This window comes from Prionailurus viverrinus, chromosome D1, assembly GCF_022837055.1.
Source record: "Prionailurus viverrinus isolate Anna chromosome D1, UM_Priviv_1.0, whole genome shotgun sequence".
Lineage (NCBI taxonomy): Eukaryota > Metazoa > Chordata > Mammalia > Carnivora > Felidae > Prionailurus > Prionailurus viverrinus.
Window position 1 is genome coordinate 90,212,587 of NC_062570.1, and position 18,914 is coordinate 90,231,500.

Below are 18,914 nucleotides of genomic sequence, written 5' to 3' on the forward strand. Positions count from 1 at the left end.
GTCTGTGGGCCAAGCACCTTGGTTAGGACTGAGCCACGCACTGCCCACTGTGCGCACCAGGTGGGTGGAAAGTGCTGGACAGCCGGAGGCACAGGCAGGGTGATAGGTCTAGCATTGCCCTTTTGTGGATGGAGTCTGGACACCCAAACCTCGCCGTGTTCTAAGGAAGGGACAGTTCACGGACTGCTACTCGTTACACAAAGTACTACTGGGAAATCAGACAAGCACGGAAGGAGGGAGCTTCCTTTGAGATCCACAGAAACTAGGAGGTTTTTCTGAGATAGGATCAGACCCACTAGAAATACGGTACCCACAAACAATCCATCCTCCCTATCAGTGGAAAACAAACCCCGTAAGTGAGCACATGAGGTGAAGGGTAGCAAACATTCATTGAATTTTCCGGTTATTTATTGAATGCCCTCCATATGGAATGCGCCCAGATGGTTCTGTTCAGGTCAACGTGACTAAAGGAACATCCAAAGGCCCAGACACCTACGCTGCTTCAAGTGATTTTGTTTTGGCTTCCCATGGGAGGTCCAGAGAACAGGGATTGGGAGAACACTGTGAGTCACAGGGACCAAAAGGGACACAGAGGGGTTGAATTCACAAGGCTGAATTCAACCTATGATCAGGGGCTCTCAATCTGGAAACAGTGGGCTGGCTTCCAGGGTCCATGAAGCCCTGTCACTGACTGTAAACCATGGAATATTCATTTCCTACAGAAAGGATCCACAGTCAATGGATACAGCCGCCACGAAGTCAAGAACTGCCATTTTAAGAGAAGTTTGCTCAGCTTCCAGGAAACAGCAAAGAGGAGCTGGGGATTTTTTTTCTTGACATTCCTAGTGTCTCAGCAGTGAGTTTTCTCATCTCTCCTTCAGTTCCAGCACTTTCCGAGTGGAGCCAAAGTCACAGACCTCCACCTCCCTTGCAGAGTCCCGTGTGGTAGACAGAAAGCGAGACAGATCTGGGCCCAGGTCCCAAGGAGGCCGCTTCCCGGCAGGCGACTGGACTTCACGGAGCGGATTTCCCCACTGGTGACATGTGCCGTCCATCAGCCCTGCCACAGCAGATGAAGCGATGGCAGCAGACAGCCGTCCACCTCCCTTTCCTTTAATAATCAGCGCTAACGTGACCGAGCCTTTCTTCACAAAAGCCCTGCAGAGTGGGTACTTTAGTATCCCCATTTAGGCGGTCTGAGACCCGGAGGTCAAACACCTCGTCACTGAGGCAGAGCTGGCTTCCGACCCTGGCAGCCTGACGGGGCCCATCGTCTCTCCCCTGGGTTCCACCTGCCCCCACCCCGCATTCACACACTGCCCAGAAGCCGTCAAAACGGGCACTCGGCAGGCCGGGTGCTGCTGCCGTGGGGTGATGTGGATGGCGAGGCAGCAGCCTCACACAGGGGTCCCTGGGATGTGACAGGCACGTGCCAGGGATGGCTCAGCTCTAAGGGGCACATCCACGCTAGCTCTTAACGGGCAGATACTGTCAACCTCGCTTTCCTTTGCTCTGCATGACAGACAAACCGGGAACGTGGGAGGGTCCCAAGCCTGGTTTCAGGTCACGCCATGCCCACGGGCTTAGCTGGGAATTGCAAAGTTGGGATCATCTTTACGAACATGAGGCAGCACTGGCCTGAGGCAACAACTCGGGCTGAGGACAGAAGCTTCGAGGAGCATGACTAGAGTCATGAAGTTTTCAGAACTGTTATTTATTTCCAGTCATTCCCACGTCTGTAGCCTGGAACGGCCAAGGAAGGGCCCTCTGGCTGTGCGAGGGAGGAGACGGGCAGCCATCTCAGACTCCCTACGCTGGAAGGAGGGCCGGCAGGGTTGAGGGGGCTCGGGAGGGCTCTGAGCGTAGGCCGGGGCGGAGCATACCGAGGTGGCCCCGCTCTGGGGACCCGGCCAGCTTCCCTAACGGAGGGGCGGAACTGCAGGTCACCGCCCTGTGTTCCAGGGCTGCCAACACGTGAGTCACACCTGCTGCTGGGAAGGAGCTCGTTAGATGAGCTCCACAACGGGGCCCGGATTTTCCAAGCAGCCACACGCGAAGCTGCTGAGGCAGATGCCCCCTCACACGGCTCCGGCGGCGATTAAGTCTTCCGGCGACGGAGGCTTCTGCCTCGGAAAGAGGCGAAGATAATGAGTGAGGAGAACAGCGTGGGGGCGCGGCCGCTTCCTCCCAATCCAGCGGTGCCTTCTGGATGGCAGCCCCCTCCCCGACCCAACCGGCCAGCCTGCCGTCGGCCGAAGCTGCTGCTACAGGGACGGCCGGGAGGCGCTCCGCTGCTGGCCGGCAGCTGGGACCCGGCAGTGGGGGCGACGGCTGGCTGGGGTCATTTGTTGGCCACGGCGGAAAGCTGGTCTCGGATGCGGCCCAGCCCGTCCAGCATAGTGTCCAGCGTTTCCTTACTCAGCTCCACGGTGACAGCTGAGACGGAGGGCTTGTCTCCACACAGACTAGGATCTTCCTGGATCTGCAAAGAGAACGTGGCCCAAGAGTCAGAGCCGCCCCTCTTCCCATCACCCTGCAGGTGAGCCCTGGACCTGGGAGCCCCACCCGGCTTTCCTGAACCTCTGAGGACAGGCCCTTGGCTCAGAGCTACACAGCGTCCTAGTCCTGGAGTTGTTTAGCACATGGGATTGCCAGAGGCTCGGGAAAGTTTCTGTCCATAAGGGGTGCTGAGGGAGATTATCGGAGAAGCCGAGGCTCACTCACCCCTTGGACCCCCGACTCTGGGCCATCGAGTGAGAAGGCGCTGGGGGGCCCACACTGCTGCTCTACGCAGAGGGAGCCAGGGTACATGGGACTCCACCGGGGTGCAGAATAAATATTACAGCTTCTAGCTAGGGTTATCTGTTTCTTTAAGAACAAAAGAAAAGTCTACTAATATCTAAAGACTTAGTTGTTAGAGGCACCCCTACTTTTTCATTTTCTTACAGGTGTGATTTTCTGGGTGTGTGGTTAAGTGAACACAGCATCACTAAACAAACCCTAAAACGGACATGCGGTTTAAAAAGATTCCCGAAAGAACTGTAAAGTGAAGGTAACACCGAGGAGGCGAGAGTGTGCAAACAAGAAAACGAAGGGCTGACAGTTGTCTAACTGCTAACAGGAGCTCCCGCTCAGCCACGTTACAAACAGCAGCGGCCAAATCCACCGGACAGGCAGTTGCCTGAGAGGCACCAAAATTATCAAGAGGGCAGTCTGAAGTCTGATGGCACGCGCCCCCATGGAAGCTAAAGTTTCCCGTCAGTGTGTTAGGTAAACTTCAGGGATCAGCAAACGGTTTTTAAAACTTGTGCTTTGTGTCTGTCTTACCACTTTAAAATGTCTACTTTTGGTCTATGTTTTATTATGTCTGTAATATGTTAATACAGTAGTATTATGTATACTTGACAAATAAAGACTCCCTCTGGGTGCTAAATTTTTTCCTACGGGGTTACAGGTCCCAGAGCTTGGGGACTGGCATTTTCAATGGCATGCGGGGTGTCAAGTCGCTACAGCCCCTTCGTTCCTTCTCACGAGCACGGCGGCAGACGTACCTTCATCTGGAGCAGGCAGGTGGGGACGGCCATGCGGCTGATGCTGTCAGAGGAGGTTTTGATGTCCACTCTCCAGTCCAGGTCGACTAGGCGCGGCAGAGAGACTGTGAAGGAGACAGCCCAGCTCAGAGCTCACGCCCCTCGCCTTCCCAAGCCCTTACTCTGTGACAGCCAGCCCCGATGGCTGTGTCATGCTCCCGGGCCACAGAGCAAGTCTCTGAGGGAGGCAGAAGCCGGGGTTCAAGACCTCACAGGAAGTCACAGGCCTTCTTCGCTACCGCTCTGTGCTGCCTGTGCTTAGTACCGATTCGCGGTGGGCGCCCGTCCAGGCTTCGGCCGGCACACACGACCCTCCAGATGTCGGCACAGAACGAGAGACAACACAAGGCAGGGAAGATGAGGTTGGGCCTGAGTCTTAGGAGATGTGTCGCTTCGACAACAGTGGAGAGAGCTCTGGTTTGAGAGGGAGAGTCGGCTTGAAGCTGGGTTCCACCACTTCTCTAACCTCTGAGCCTGTTTCCTCATCTGTAAAGTGGGGATAACCTTAGCCTAGCTCCCAGGGGTGGGGGTGGGGGTGGGGGTGGGGGTGGGGGTGGGGGTAGGGGTGGGGGTGGGGGTAGGGGTGGGGGTGGGAGTGGGGAGGACCAAATGAGTTAATGCTAGAGTTTGTCAACACTGTGACTGGCTAGTAAGTACAGTAACCATTTATGACATACCTCTTTTATTTCAATCTTTCAAACTAATTCAATTTCCATTACTGTTTTTTTCCTAATGGAAATATAATAGTTTTAAGTACTTCACTTTCTGCTTTCCATATTTCCTTTTTTTATATAAACATCATACCCTTATTATATGAAGTTCACAATCAGAAAAAAAAACGAAAAAGTGATTATGAAAAAGAAAAGCACAACACACAGTTCACCGGGACTAGGTTAATGCACACTGAGTTCTGGTTACCAACTCTGGCCGCCTGGCAGATGTAGAGCTGGGGCCAGAAAGGAAGGGTAGGGAGGAAGGTGGGTTTCTTGGTACTCACTCTGATTTGCTTGGGCTTCAGTTCGCCAAGTGGAGCTGTTTAAGAGGGAAAGATGAGGAAAAAATAATGGAAGAGGGATGAGAACCGATAACGAGAGAGGCCCGTGGACCTGGACCTCTACCCCTTCCGGGGTCTTTAAGCCTGTAATCACTTCCTGACGGGAAAGGACCACAGAAATGTTTGCCGCCAAGAAGCAGTTTTCTGTCTATTTTACACAACTCAGTGATGTGAAGGCCATAGTGCTGTTAGTTTTCATAGCTTAGAAGGGCATCTGGGTGGCTCAGTTGGTTAACTTTTCATAGGTAGGGAAAAAGAAAAAAAGAAAAGGCTTATGCACGGCATTCGCGCTGCACTATCGTTCTCCGAGACAAAACAGGAAGGGTCAATCTGTTCTCCTGTACTGAGCACCCGCTCCACAAAGTAATGCATCTTCTGCAGACACACCCGAGCAGACCTGTCTAGTGCTACGGCAAAGAGCGCCACAGTGAGGTGCCAAGCACAGGCAAAATAAAACATGGTCACGTGTGAGGAAGTTTCTGAAAAAATAAAACCTTTGGCAATAGGCATTATCTATTATTACAATTCCGTTCAAGCCTACTGCTAACCAGCAGCTAATTGGTTCTGCTTAAATTGTATGTATCCAAAGGATTTTCCCAGAAAATATTTAGATAATTCACAAAAGAAACAAAAATGACTGACTAAACATATGAAAAAGAGGGGCGCCTGGGTGGCTCAGTCGGTTAAGCGTCCGACTTTGGCTCAGGTCATGATCTCGCGGTTCATGAGTTTGAGCCCCACACTGGGCTCTGTGCTGACAGCTCGGAGCCTGGAGCCTGCTTCGGATTCTGTGTCTCCCCCTCTCTCTCTGCCCTTCCCCTGCTCGCCCTCTCTCTTGCGCTCTCTGTCTCTCAAAAATAAAAAAAAACGTTAAAAAATAATTTTAAAAAACACATGAAAAAGACATTTGACATCACTAGTATCAAAGATACATAAACTGAAATGAGGTGCATTTGCCATCTGTAAACTGGGGGAAAACGTGAAACAAATTCCCTCCGTGCTGATGAAGGCGTGGGGACGGGGCTCTTGTGTCCTGCTGGTGGAACACAGTTGGCGCAACCTTTCTAATGGCCAACTTGAGAATATAAAGCAAAGCCTCACTCTGGCCTTTAACCAATAAGGAAATGATTAAGCATGTGAGCAAAACTTCCACAGTAAAAATTTTCACTGAAGTGAAAGCTGCCATTAGCCTAAACATCCAACACTAGGGAATTTCTTAACTAAATTATACACAATTTCTCCACATGAAGAATACATTTAGTCATTAAAAATGACACTGAAGATAAATATTGCCCCGAAATATGATTATAAAAGCATTACAAGGAATTCTCAAGAAACGAGCACTTACATGTGTTCCAGGATGATTTTCGTCAGCAGGTTTTTGAGGTTTTGGTGGAAATTTTCAGGAAAGAGAGCCAGGATCGCCTCGGCAGAGGACAGGTCACGGAACACGGCCAGCCTGGTGAGGCGGTGCAGAGCCTGGAGCAGCTGCGGGACAGTGTGTGGTGACGGGGTGGGTGGGGGCAGGCCTGTGCTCCCTGAGGGCCTGCGACTCGCTGCCACAGTCACCTGAACGGTCCCATGGGTCCTGACGCCCATGGGCCTTGGCCCACCCCTACGTCCAGGTGCCTGACCTAGGAACCTGTCAACATGCCAGAAACTTCTGCTTGGGAACAAAGGGTTAATAAGCCCTCTTTCCTTGTGCACAGAATCTGACCTTCAGTTCACTTTCCAGCCTGTTCCCTGGTAACGCGAGAGAAGTGAAAAGTTAGCTGTGTTACTAGGCGACACTGCCTCAGGTCACTGCCTGGGGTCACTGCCTCAGGACCAGGAGGTCCGCATGAACTCCCTGAGCTCGGCTTCCGGCTGCACACTGCCTGCCCCAACCCGAAGCTGGGCGTACTGAATCGTTACGAGATACTGGCTCCCCAGGGGGCTGGCCTTTCAATCCAGGGTGCCCTTGTCCCTAGGCTGTCACCGAGGAGGGCAAAGAGAACAAATGGATCAGGTGGCTGTGCTGACTGCCCAGGGGTGCCTGACGCTGCCCCGCTAGGCTGCCGTGTTCCACTCTGTCCTTCCAACCAATTGGGCAGCCCAATGTGGCCTGCGGTCGTCTGGGAGCCTAACAGTGCTTAGCTGAAAGCAAGAATCCGGAGGGAACTAGGGCTTTTTCGGATGCCGCGGGAGGACCTGCAGCCGCAGAGGCACAACTGAGAGGTGCGGGGGCATTAGCCCTCCACTGATGAGGGTGCAAGTTAGTGGATCGATGCCCTCCAGGGTGGCAATTCAGGGCTGTGTTCCCCAGGGTTTCTTACAGGATCCCCTGATTGAGCGCTGTCACCCACAGCAGTAACCAGACATCAACGCAACCCTTCGCGGCTTTGCTCTCCTTCCCTGCTGGGTTTTCCCCACTCCCTCCCTCCTCCGTGCTTTCCAGACTCACTTCCCCAGGGAATTACGTGCAGCCAACTCTTCGCCTCAGGGTCTACTTTTGGGGAACCCAAACTAAGTCCAGCTCGCTTCAATAATCTGGCTTCTGCCTTTTACTGTTCTATCACTGACTTCAATGAACAGAGCTCTGGGTTAAAAACAGCAACAATAATAATAACAACAACAACAGAAGCAACAACATAGGTCTGTTTGGATGAACTCCTGTTTTAGAAACCTATCTGCCCTAAAAAGAGAAGGCTGTGAGTACTGCATGAACTCACTCTTCCTCTTGGCCACCCGCTGAGGTCAGGTGGGGGTCCAGGAGCATGTCCCCTGACTCATACTCAGGCCTTGGAGCCTCTGCCCAGTGATCCCGAAGAAGTCTGTCAAAGCTATCTGGCTGACAATCTAACAGCAGAGGCAGGTTACAGGGAAAGAAAATCACAGAAAGGCTGGCTTTGGTCCACACTGTCTAGGGAACAGGTCTAAAAAGGAAATGGCCGGGACCTCTGATTCTAGGTATAATTCTCCCATCCAGGCCTCATTTATCATAAGGAAGTGAAGGTTCAAAGACCTTCCTAAGTTCACTAGCATTAAAAAAAAAAAAAAGAAATCTATTTTAAGTTTGTTATAATGTCAACAGACATTTCAGGGGAAATATTTCCTTAGATGTGGCAATGACTGGGACGTTAAGAAAGAGCCTAATGAGCTGAGAAGCCAGTGGCCAAAGGTCATTTCTGACCATACTTACCTGCTCTGCTTCCTCCTGGGTCACAGACAAGCTGGAACATGTCATATCCAAGAGTTTTTTTGAGCCAACGGCTGAACTGGAAAAGCTCTCTTGGCACAGCTGTCTGACAACATCTTTTGAGGAGGCCTATGAATTAAATCACAGGTGGGGGAAGAAACCAATTCAGACTCTGAACATACATGTTTTAGAGCATTATACTGTCCCAGTCATGGTGTGATACCTTTGAGACTCAAGATTTAAAGGTCCTTAGGACACTTCCATTTCTGGAAAGATGAAACAGATGTACTTTTCCTTAATTTTTCCTTAGAAGCATAAAGAAACCCATTGGGCACAATTAAAACCACATACAGAAAACAAACGCAAAATAACTCTGACAGCGGGGGTGGGGAGGCAGGGGGAGAGGGGAGGATGGGGACCTGCTGTGGAGTTCATGACCAAGAAATGACATGGTGGTGAGTTTACTGGATTCTCTTTTTGTTTGTAAACTGCAGACTTTGACCTGAAGAACAGGGCAACCCACAATGCCAACAGGTACACAAAAACAAAACCAAAAACTCCAACAAATACTTGCTCTCTCTGGCCAAAAAAGTTCAGCAAGATAGAAAACTTTTAAGTGATAACAGCTCTGGTGCAGCTGAACACCAGAGAAAAAACGATAGCCCCACTCCCGCCTATGTCAGCAAAGGCTGAGTGGGGAATGCAGACTTCCACCCTCTGCTGCTGCAATGCGGTGTCCCAACGCCCCCACCGGGGTGGTGTCAGAGAAGGCCAAGTAGGGAGCTGGGACCTTCATCCACACTGAATGACAGCAAGTCCCACCACCCCATGGTATTAATAGTCACCACAGGGAGCCAGGACTCCCACCCCTGCCCCGTGGTCACAAGGAACCCCCACTTTTGGGTGTCAGTAGGAGCCAAGTGCAGAACCTGGAGTTTTATCTCCTTCTGGTAGTGATGAGGTGGAAATCCTTTCCCCCTACCCAAGCAGTGTCAGAGAAAGCCAGCTAAAACAGAAGATTTAAATAAGATCCAGAATCTTAGAGTATAATACAAGAATGCCCAGCTTTCAACTGAAAACCATTCATCATGCCAAGAGCCAGAAAGATCAATGCAAAAAGATAATCATTAGATTGTCCACATCAAGATAAGAGATGTTAAAATTATCTGACAAAGATTTCAAAGCAGCCATGATAAAAATGCTTCAACAAATACTTACAAACACACTTGAAACAAATTAAAAAGCCAGAAAGTCCCAGCAAAGAGGGAAGATACAAATAAGAACAAAATGGAAATTTTAGAACTGAAAAAATACAATAACCAAAATTAAAAGTTTGGTAGATGGGCTCAGTACCAGAAAGGGACAGAGGAAAGAATCAGTAAACTGGAAGACAGAACACTCGACATTACCCAATCTGCACACAGAAAACAGACCGAAAATAATAACAGAGCCTCAGGGGTCTATGGGACTATACCAAAAAAATCTAACGTTATGTCACTGGAGTCTTAGAAGGGGAAGATAAAAGAGGGCAAGGCTGAAAAAGTACTTAAAGAAATAATGGCTTAAAACTTTCCAAGTAGGGGTGCCTGGGTGGCTCAGTCGGTTAAGTGTCCGACTTTGGCTCAGGTCATGATCTCACGGTTGGTGGGTTCGAGCCCCGCGTCAGGCTTTGTGCTGACAGCTCAGAGCCCGGAGCCTGCTTCGGATTCTGCATCTCCCTCTTGCTCTGCTCCTACCCCAACTCATGCTCTGTTTCTGTCTCAAAAATAAACAAACATAAAAAAAAAAAAATTAAAAAAAAAAACTTTCCAAGTTTAGCTACAGACATAACTGTATACATTCAAGAACCGAAGCAAATTCTCAAGAGTATAAATCCAAAGAAACCTATACCAAGACGTATGTCCAGCAAAACTAAAGGCAAGGAAAAAAAATCTTGAAACCAGTGAGAGAGAAACAATATCTTATCTATATGGGATAATGAGAATAATAGCAGATTTCAAATCAGAAACCATGGAAGCAGGAAGGCAGTGGCACAATATTTTTCACAATATTTACAGATATTGGAAGAAAAATGATCAACCTGGAATCCTACACCAGCAAGAAATATCCTTCAGAAAATGAAGAGGAAATCAAGACATTCTCAGATAAAGGAAAACTAAGAAAATCTGTCACAAGACAAAAGAAGTTCTCTTAACAGAAAGGAAACAGTAAAAGGAACCTGAGAACATCAGGAAGAAAGAACACAACAAACAAAAATAAGGGTAAACACAATAGACTTTCCTTGTCTTGAATTTCTAAATTCTGTTTGAAGGATGAAGCAAAACTTATACCACTGTCCAATGTGGCTCTAAATGTATGCAGAGGAAATAACTTAAAGGCAATTATATTATAAACAAGGGAAGGGACTTGAAGGAAGATAGGGTCTCCACACTTCATCTCTAACTGGTAACATGAGGACACTGATAGATTGTGATTTATGTATATAAATGTAACGAGAGGAACCACTAAAAAGATTAGAAAGAGAAATATATTTTAAAATGTTATAGATAAGAGGGAATGCCAAAAATGTGTTCAAATAGCCACAGGAAAGCAGGAAAATAGTAAAAAGAAACCAAAGAACATAAAAGAGCAGATAAAGAAACACAAAAAATTAAATGGCAGACTTAAATTCTAACATTCGATAATTATATGAGCTGTAAATGATAAATTAAATATGAGCTACAAATATGACTCAATTAAATGCTGTCTATTAGAAATGCTCTTCAAATATGATAGAGACAGATTAAAAGCATGGGAAAAGATATATCATGCAAATATTAATGAAATAAAATCAAGACTGGCTACATTAATATCAGACAAAGTAGACTTCACAGCAAAGAAAATTACCAGAGACAGAAAGGGACATTATATAATGATAAAAGGTTTCCATCTCCTAAGAAAACATCCTAAATATGTATGCACCCAGGAAGAGAGCTAGAAAACACAAGAAGAAACAACAGATAGAACGGACAGGAGGGATAGACAGATCCACAAATGCAGTTGGAGACTTCAACAACTGTCTTTCAACAACTGATAGAACTAGACAGATATTCAACAAAGACATAGAACATTTCAGCAACACCATCAATCAATCTAATCAACATGTATGGAACACTACCCAGCAAGAGAATATACATTCTTTTCAAGTGCCCACTGAACATATACCAAGATACATCATATTCTGAGCCATAAAACAGACCTCGACAAATGTGAAAGAACTGAAATCGTATAGAGTGTGTTCTTGGTGACCACAATGGAATCAAAGTAGAAATCACTAACAAAAAGATGTCAAGAAAATATCCAAACAGTTGGAAACTTAATCTACAGATCAGAAAGGAGCACAAGGGAAATTTTAAAAATTATACTAAATGCGTAAAAACGAGAAACAAAACCAAAATTTGGGGGACACAGTCACGACAATGTTGAGAGCAAAATTTACAGCATTAAATGCATATATTAGAAAAGAGGAAAGTTCTCAAATCAATAATCTAAATTCCCACCTCAAGAACAAAGAAAAAGAAAAGCACAATAACCCCAAAGGAAGAAGGAAGGAAACAACAAAGAGCAGAAACCAATGAAATTGAAAACAGAAAAAAAAAAAAAAAGAGAGAAATCAATGAAACAAAGAACTAGGTCTTTGAAAATATCAATAAAGTTGGCAAACTTTTAGCAAGCCTGACAAAGTTAAACAGAGAAGAGACCTAAATTACCACATTCAGGAATGAAGCAGGACGTAGCACTACAGATTCTAAAGATTTCAAAAGGAAAATAAGAGAATAATTGCAAACAACTCTATACATATAAATTTGGCAGCTTAGATAAAGTGGATAAATTCCTCAAAAAAACACAAACTACCACAATCCCCCCAATATGAAACAGATAATTTGGATGGCCCTATAATGATTAAGGAAACTGAATTCATAATTTAAAACTCCCCAAGAAGAAATCTCCAGGCCCAGATGGTTTCGCTGGAGAATTCCTTTTTTTTTTTTTTTTTTACATATTTTTTTAATGTTTATTTTATTTTTGAGAGAGAGAGAGAGAGAGAGAGCGAGCGAGCACAGGGGCAGGGCAGAGAGAGGGAGACCTAGAATCCCAAGCAGGCTCTGTGCTGACAGCAGAGAACCCGATGCAGGGCCTGAACCCATGAACCTGAGATCTTAACCTGACCCGAAGTCGGACGTTTAACTGACTGAGCCACCCTGCCATCGCAAGGAGAACTCTAACAAATGTTTAAAAAGAATTAACTAATTCTACACAATCTTTTCTAGGAAACAAAAAAGGATACCATATTAACCAGCTCAAGAAGAAAATCACATGATATTAATCAATGCAGAAAAGGCAGCTGACAAAATTCAACACCCATTCTTTTTTTTTTTTTAAGTTTTATTTTGTTTTGAGAGAGAGAGAGAGAGTGCGCACAAGCAGGGGAGGGGCAGGGGGAGAGGGAGAGAGAGAATCCCAAGCAGACTCCATGCTCAGTGCAGAGCCCGATGTGGGGCTCAAACCCACAAACTGCAAGATCATGACCTGAGCCAGAACCAAGAGTCAGTCACTTAACTGACTGAGCCACACAGGTGCTCCTCAACATCCATTCCTGATGAAAACTCTCATAAAATTAGAAATAGAGAGGACTTTCCATAACTTGATATACAGCATCTACAAAAAACCGAGAGATAGCATTATACTTAATGGTGAAAATCTAAAGTCAGGAACAAGCCAAGGATGTCTGCTGTTACCACTCATTTTCAACACAGTGCTGAAAATTCTAGCCACTGAAATAAGTTAAGAAAAAGAAATAAAAGATCAGAAACGTAGAAACAAAGTTGTCCCTATTTGCAGATAACAGGACTGTCTACACAGAAAGTCCCAAGGAGTGTACAAAAAAACCTACTAGAATCAGTGAGTTCAGCATGTTTGCAAATAGGAGATATGCATAAAAAATCAGCTGTATTTCTACATGCTAGCAATGAACATGTAAACACTGGAATTAAAACTACAATATCAGCGGGGGGCCTGGGTGGCTTGGTCGGTTGGGCTTCCGACTTCAGCTCAGGTTATGATCTCACGGTCTGTGAGTTAGAGCCCCACGTCGGGCTCTGTGGTGACAGCTCAGAGCCTGGGGCCCGTTTCGTATTCTGTGTCTCCCTCTCTCTCTGCCCCTCCCCTGCTCATGCTCTGTCTCTCTCTGTCAAAAATAAATAAACATTAAAAAAAAAAAAAAAAACCAAAAAACTACAATATCAGGAGCACCTGGCTGGCTCAGTCGGAAGAGCATGCAACTCTTGATCTTAGGGATTGTGAGTTCGAGCCCCACACTGAGTGCTGAGATTACTAAAAACAAAATAAATAAACTTAAAAAAATAAATAGAATAATAAATAAAAAAACGTTGAAAAAAAAATAAATAAATAGAAATAAAAATACACATCATTTGCAACTGCTCAAAAAAAGGAAAATACTTGGTGTAAATCTAGCAAAACATGTACAGGACTTGTATGCTAAAAATTACCCAACACAGATTAAAGAAATCAAAGATCTAAATAAGTGGGGAGCTATACTATAGATTGGAAGATTCAACACACTAAAGATGTCAATTCTCCCCTAACTGATATACAGGTTTAACACAATTCTTACGAAAATCTCAGCAGGTTTTTAAAAATATAGACAAAATCATTCTAATATTTATACAGGAAGGCAAAGAAACTACAATAGCTAAAACAATTTTGATAAAGAATGAAGTAGGACAAATCAGCCAATCTGATTTTGAGACTTATTACATAGCCACAGTAATCAAGACCATGTGGTATCATCAGAGGAATAAACAAATAGATAAATGAAACAAAACAGAGAATTCTGAAATAAATTACACAAATTTACCCAACTGATTCTTTTTTTTTTTTTTAAGTTTATTTTTATTTTGAGAGTGATCGAGAGAAAGCAGGGGAGGGACACAGAGAAAGGGAGACAGAATCCCAATAGGCTCTGCACTGTCAGTGCAGAACCCAACGTAGAGCTCGAACCCCTGAACAGTGAGATCATGACCTGAGCTGAAATCAAGAATTGGATGCTCAACGGACTGAACCAACCAGGTGCCCCCCAACTGATTGTTGCCAAAGTAGCAAAAGCAAGTAAATATAGGAAGGGCAGCATTTTCAACAAGTGTACCAGAACAACTGGCCATTCACAGGCAATAAATAAATAAGTAAATCTCAAACTGTCTTACACATGTTATGCAAAATTAACTCAGTGTGGATTATGTACTTAAATGGAAAACGCAAAACTATAAAACTTTTAGAAAAAAGAGGAGAAACTTTGGAGACCTATGGCTTGGCAAAGAGTTCTTAGCCATGACACCAAAAGCACAGTTGGTAAAAGGGAAAATTGTTGACAAATTGTACTTCACCAAAACTAAAACTTTTGCTCTGTGAAAGCTCCTGTTATGGGCTGAATGGTGTCTCCCTAAAATTCGTATGTCAAAGTCCCAAATCCCAGTACCGCAAAATGTGATCTCATTTAGAAACAGAATTGTTGTAGATGTAATTAGTTAAGATGAAGTCATTAGTTAAGATGAAAACCCTAATCCAACAGGACCCGAGTCCTTATTTTAAAAAGGGAAATGTAGACACAGAGATGCAAAAAGGGAGAACACTCTATGAAGATGAGTGCAGAGATTTACAAGCTAAGGTATATGGAATGTTGCCAGAAACTAGGAACTAGGCATGAAACAAACTGGTCCCCACAGCCCTCAGAAGTAACCAATCTGGCCAACACCTGGCCTCCAGAACTGTGAGACAATAAACTCCTGTTGTTTAACCACGACATCTGTGGTACTTTGTTATGGCAAACCAAGCAAGTTAATACACCCCTATGAAGAGGATGAAAAGATAGCTACAGACTAGGAGGAAATATTTGCAAACCACGTATCTGACAAAGAACCAGTATCTAAAATGCATAATCTCAAAACTCAAAAGTAAAAAAGCAAACAATGCAATTAGGATATGGGCAAAAGACATAAAGAGATATGTCACTGAAGAAGATATACAGATGGTAAATAAGCATGTGAAAAGATGTCCAGTATCACTAATCATAAAAAATAAGCAAATTAAAACCACAACGAGATGGCGCCTGGGTGGTCCAGTTGGTTAAGCGACGGACTCTCGATTTTGGCTCACATCATGATCTTATGACCATGAGACTGAGCCACGCAATGGGCTCGGCAGGTGTGCAGCCTGCTTGGGATTCTCTCTCTCCCTCTCTCCCGGTTGTGTATGCGTACGCGTGTGCTCTCCCTCTCAAAATAAATAAAGAAACATAAAAAAAAACCCACCATGAGATACAAATACACACCCATCAGAATGGCTCAAATAACATGCAGTGACGACAACGAATGCTGCCAGGATGGGGAGAAACAGGATCCCTGATCTGTTGCTGGTGAGAATGCAAAGTGGTACAGCCCCTTTGGAGAACAGTTTGGCAGTTCCTTAAAGAATAAAAAAAACAGGGGCGCCTGGGTGGCGCAGTCGGTTAAGCGTCCAACTTCAGCCAGGTCACGATCTCACGGTCCATGGGTTCGAGCCCCGCGTCAGGCTCTGGGCTGATGGCTCAGAGCCTGGAGCCTGTTTCTGATTCTGTGTCTTCCTCTCTCTCTGCCCCTCCCCCGTTCATGCTCTGTCTCTCTCTGTCCCAAAAATAAATAAACGTTGAAAAAAAAAATTTTTTTAAAGAATAAAAAAAACAAAAAACCCCAACGAACCATGCAGCTACCAAATGGCCCAGCAACTGTATTTCTGGGCATCTATTTCAGACAAATAAAGACGTGTTTTCATATAAAAACCTGTACACCAATGTTTATAGCAGCTTTATTTGTAGTACCAAAAAATCGAAAACAATCTAAACGTCGTATCATGGAATACTCCTCAACGATAAAAAGAAAAGAACTATTGCTACAACGTGGATGAATCTCTAGAGAAAAGGGCCAAGTGAAAAAGCCAATTGCAAAATGTTATGTATTAAATGATTCCATTTATGTAACGTGCAAAATGACAAAATTATGGAAAGGAAGAATGCCAGAGGGCAAGGAGAAGGCAAGGGCAGAGGGGAAGTGGATATGGCTATAAAAGGGCAACACGAAGGATCCTGTGATGATGGCAATGTTCTGTATCTTGCCTGTATCAAAGTCAATATCTTGGTTGTGATATCATACTATAGTTTTGCAAGATGTTACTGATAGGGGGAACTGGGTAAAGGGTAAATGGGATCTTTCCGTACTGCCTTTTAGAACTACATGTAAATCTATAATTACCTCAAAATAAAAATTCAAAGTGATTTTTTAAAAAAGAAAATACATAGAATAACAGGAATGAAAATGGATTAACTATTGCTACATATTGGCAAGAAAAAAACAGCCAGGAACAGAAAAACCAAATGCTGTATTATTCCTTTCATGTGAAGCTCAAACATGGGCAATATTAAATTGATTTTAAAAGTAAGGACAGTGGCTACCACTGGGTTGGTGAGGGTAGCAATTATGGAACAACGGAGAGATTTGTGCAGTACTGGTAATGTTTTGTTTTTGACCAAAGTGATGGTTACATAGGTCTGATTAATCCCTGAGATGTGCACTTTTCTGTGTGTTACACATTAATGATAATTTTTTAAAGTTTATTAAAGAAAAAAAAGTCCACACAGATGAATACGTAACGGGTGGTCAGAACAGCCACAACGAGGGTTGAAAGGAGAGCCATAGGTTTCCAATCCTAGCTTTGTTACTTCACTCGTTAATTCATATAACAGCTATGTATTGAACACATCCGTGTGCCAGGAGTTGAGGATACTTGTTGGGGATACATTTGTGAATAACATAGAGCAGATGCTTTTAGGGAAGGAAAATACAAATGAGCACTGAAGAGACTGTTAAGACAAAAGAGGGACCACTGCATGGACCAATCAATGACGATGCTGTGCCATGAACTGCTTAGTATTAACTCAGCCTTCTTCATCTGGAGTTAAAAAAAAAAAAAGAAAAGAAAAAAATCCCGATTGGATCTTACATTCTGTAAGAAAGGCAGAAAAGTGTCTACAAGGGACGATAAGGCCGCCCCTTCTTCCACAGGCGAAGTCAGAGTTAAACAAGTAATTCCAATCCATCATTTCATTTGGTTTTAAGTAGCCTCACAATCTTTCAAATAATCCTCCGGGGAGTGTTTTGGCCCTTACGCCGGTCAAAGGAACTACAGAAAACCCGCGATTCAGGAAAACAGAACGCACGCTTCGCTCAGGGGGCTGTGCGGACGCAGAGGAGAGAGATTTCCCAACTACAGAGCGAAGGAGGGCTGCGGGCTGAAATGGGGAACTCGTAGTGAGGGTCTAGCACTTACCACCTCAATACACCAATCCCGAAAGCCAGCCCCAGAGACTCTTAGTAGGGGGCATTTGTACAGCGCCTGCACGTCCGTTATCTGATTTGTCTCCCCACCATCCAGTCGGGGCGGCATTAATTTCGTGCTCACTTCCAAAAAACCTCGGAAAGGCGCAACTGCGGGGTCACCCAAAGAGGTAGTGGCAGAGTCGCGGCTCCAAATCCGGGTTCCTTTAGTCTTCCCTCTCCTTCCCAAGTCCCGGGGACAAAGACCCGCCTCGCGCTGTCCCCACCCCTCCAGTTTACCTTCAGCAGGCTCTGGAGCGCGGCGAAGTTCTCCACCGTCAACGCGGCCATCTTCCCCGAGTCACCTGACGGTGACACGCGGAGAAGCTCGTCACGTGGCTCCGAGGCCGCCGCAGAGCATGCCGGGGGCTGTAGTCCTTCAGGGGTGGAGGCTGCCGCGGTGGTGGCGCTGCGGGATGGGAAGGGGCCAATAGGATGCGACCACTGGATGGCTCCGCCTGGGGACCCTAGGACAGTGGAGTTTGGAGGGCGCAGGCGCGGGATGATTTTCCCTCGTGGACATTTGCCTGGCTTGGCTACTTACCAGGTCAGGGAAAACTGATTTTCCCTGACCCCTGTGGGTGGGCTGGCTGCTTTGGGGGATGCACTTGCAGGTGGTATTCACACCCATGTGTAGTCCCCTCCCACACTGTACCAGGATTGGTCTGTGTGGTCAATATCAGGTGGCAGAAGTGATGGGATGTCACTTCTAAGATTATTTATAGAAGACTGTAGCTTTTGGGTACTCTTCTGTCTACTTTTTCTTGACTCTTGCTCTGGGGAAAGTAAGCTGTCATGCTGGGAGCAGTCCTCTGGAGAGGTCCATGTGGCAAAGAACTGAAGCCTCTGGCCGGTAGCCAGCAAGAAACTACAGCCTGCCAACAACTTCATTACTGAGTTTAGAAGCAGCTTCAGTAGCCTTGGTGGAGCTCTGAGACGACAGCAGTCTTGGCCAACATTTTGACTACAACCTCGTGAGAGATTCAGAACCAGAACTACCCAGCTAAGCCACTCCTGGATTTCTGGTCTTCAAGAACTGTATGATTATAAATGTTTGTTGTTTTAAACCACTAAGTTTGGTAATCTGTTTGGTAAGCAATAATAACTAACACATGGAGGCAATGAAGCATAGTGGCTTTAGAATTCCATCTAAGTCTGAATCCCAACTCTGCATGTTATTAACTGTACCTTGAGCAAATTCTGGAAATTCTGTGAGCCTCGGTTTCCACATCTCTTAAATGATGTTGATCACACCTACCTCAGAAAGCAGAGCTGACTGATAGGTGTTACCCCATGGAGGGCATCCCGCTCTCCTTGCCCCCTTGCGGGCAGGTATGATATGAAGAGATCCCATGGGCTCCAGTAAGTAAAAGGCGGGGCTTACAACCCTGCACCCTGTCATCCCGTTTTGGTAGAGCTGCGCAGACAGCCACTACCATGATAAATTTAAAGGTTTGTCTATGGTCTGGAGAGCTTCCAGAAATTCCTAAACCATAAATGTCTCCATGGGAAAGAACAGGATAGAATGTCAAGAGTTTCTTTCCATAATTTGGTCCCACTACTTGGTATTTTCCCCATTCTACATATGAGGAAACTAAGGTACAGAGAAGTTAAGTAACTTGTCCAAG

General features: G+C 45.5%; 1 protein-coding gene across 1 annotated transcript in view; it reads right to left on the minus strand.

Moving 5' to 3' along the window:
• Positions 1–390: 390 nt before the first annotated feature.
• The window catches only part of COMMD9 (COMM domain containing 9), a 31,661-nt gene continuing 13,137 nt past the window's right edge, over positions 391–18,914 (minus strand). The window contains exons 3-8 of the mRNA XM_047823722.1: positions 17,527–17,577; positions 7,826–7,951; positions 5,993–6,132; positions 4,588–4,622; positions 3,552–3,655; positions 391–2,482 (exon numbers count right to left, since the gene is read on the minus strand). Of these exons, the coding sequence (XP_047679678.1) occupies positions 2,342–2,482; positions 3,552–3,655; positions 4,588–4,622; positions 5,993–6,132; positions 7,826–7,951; positions 17,527–17,577 (597 nt within the window). The 3' untranslated portion in view covers positions 391–2,341. The remainder of the gene's footprint in view (positions 2,483–3,551; positions 3,656–4,587; positions 4,623–5,992; positions 6,133–7,825; positions 7,952–17,526; positions 17,578–18,914) is intronic.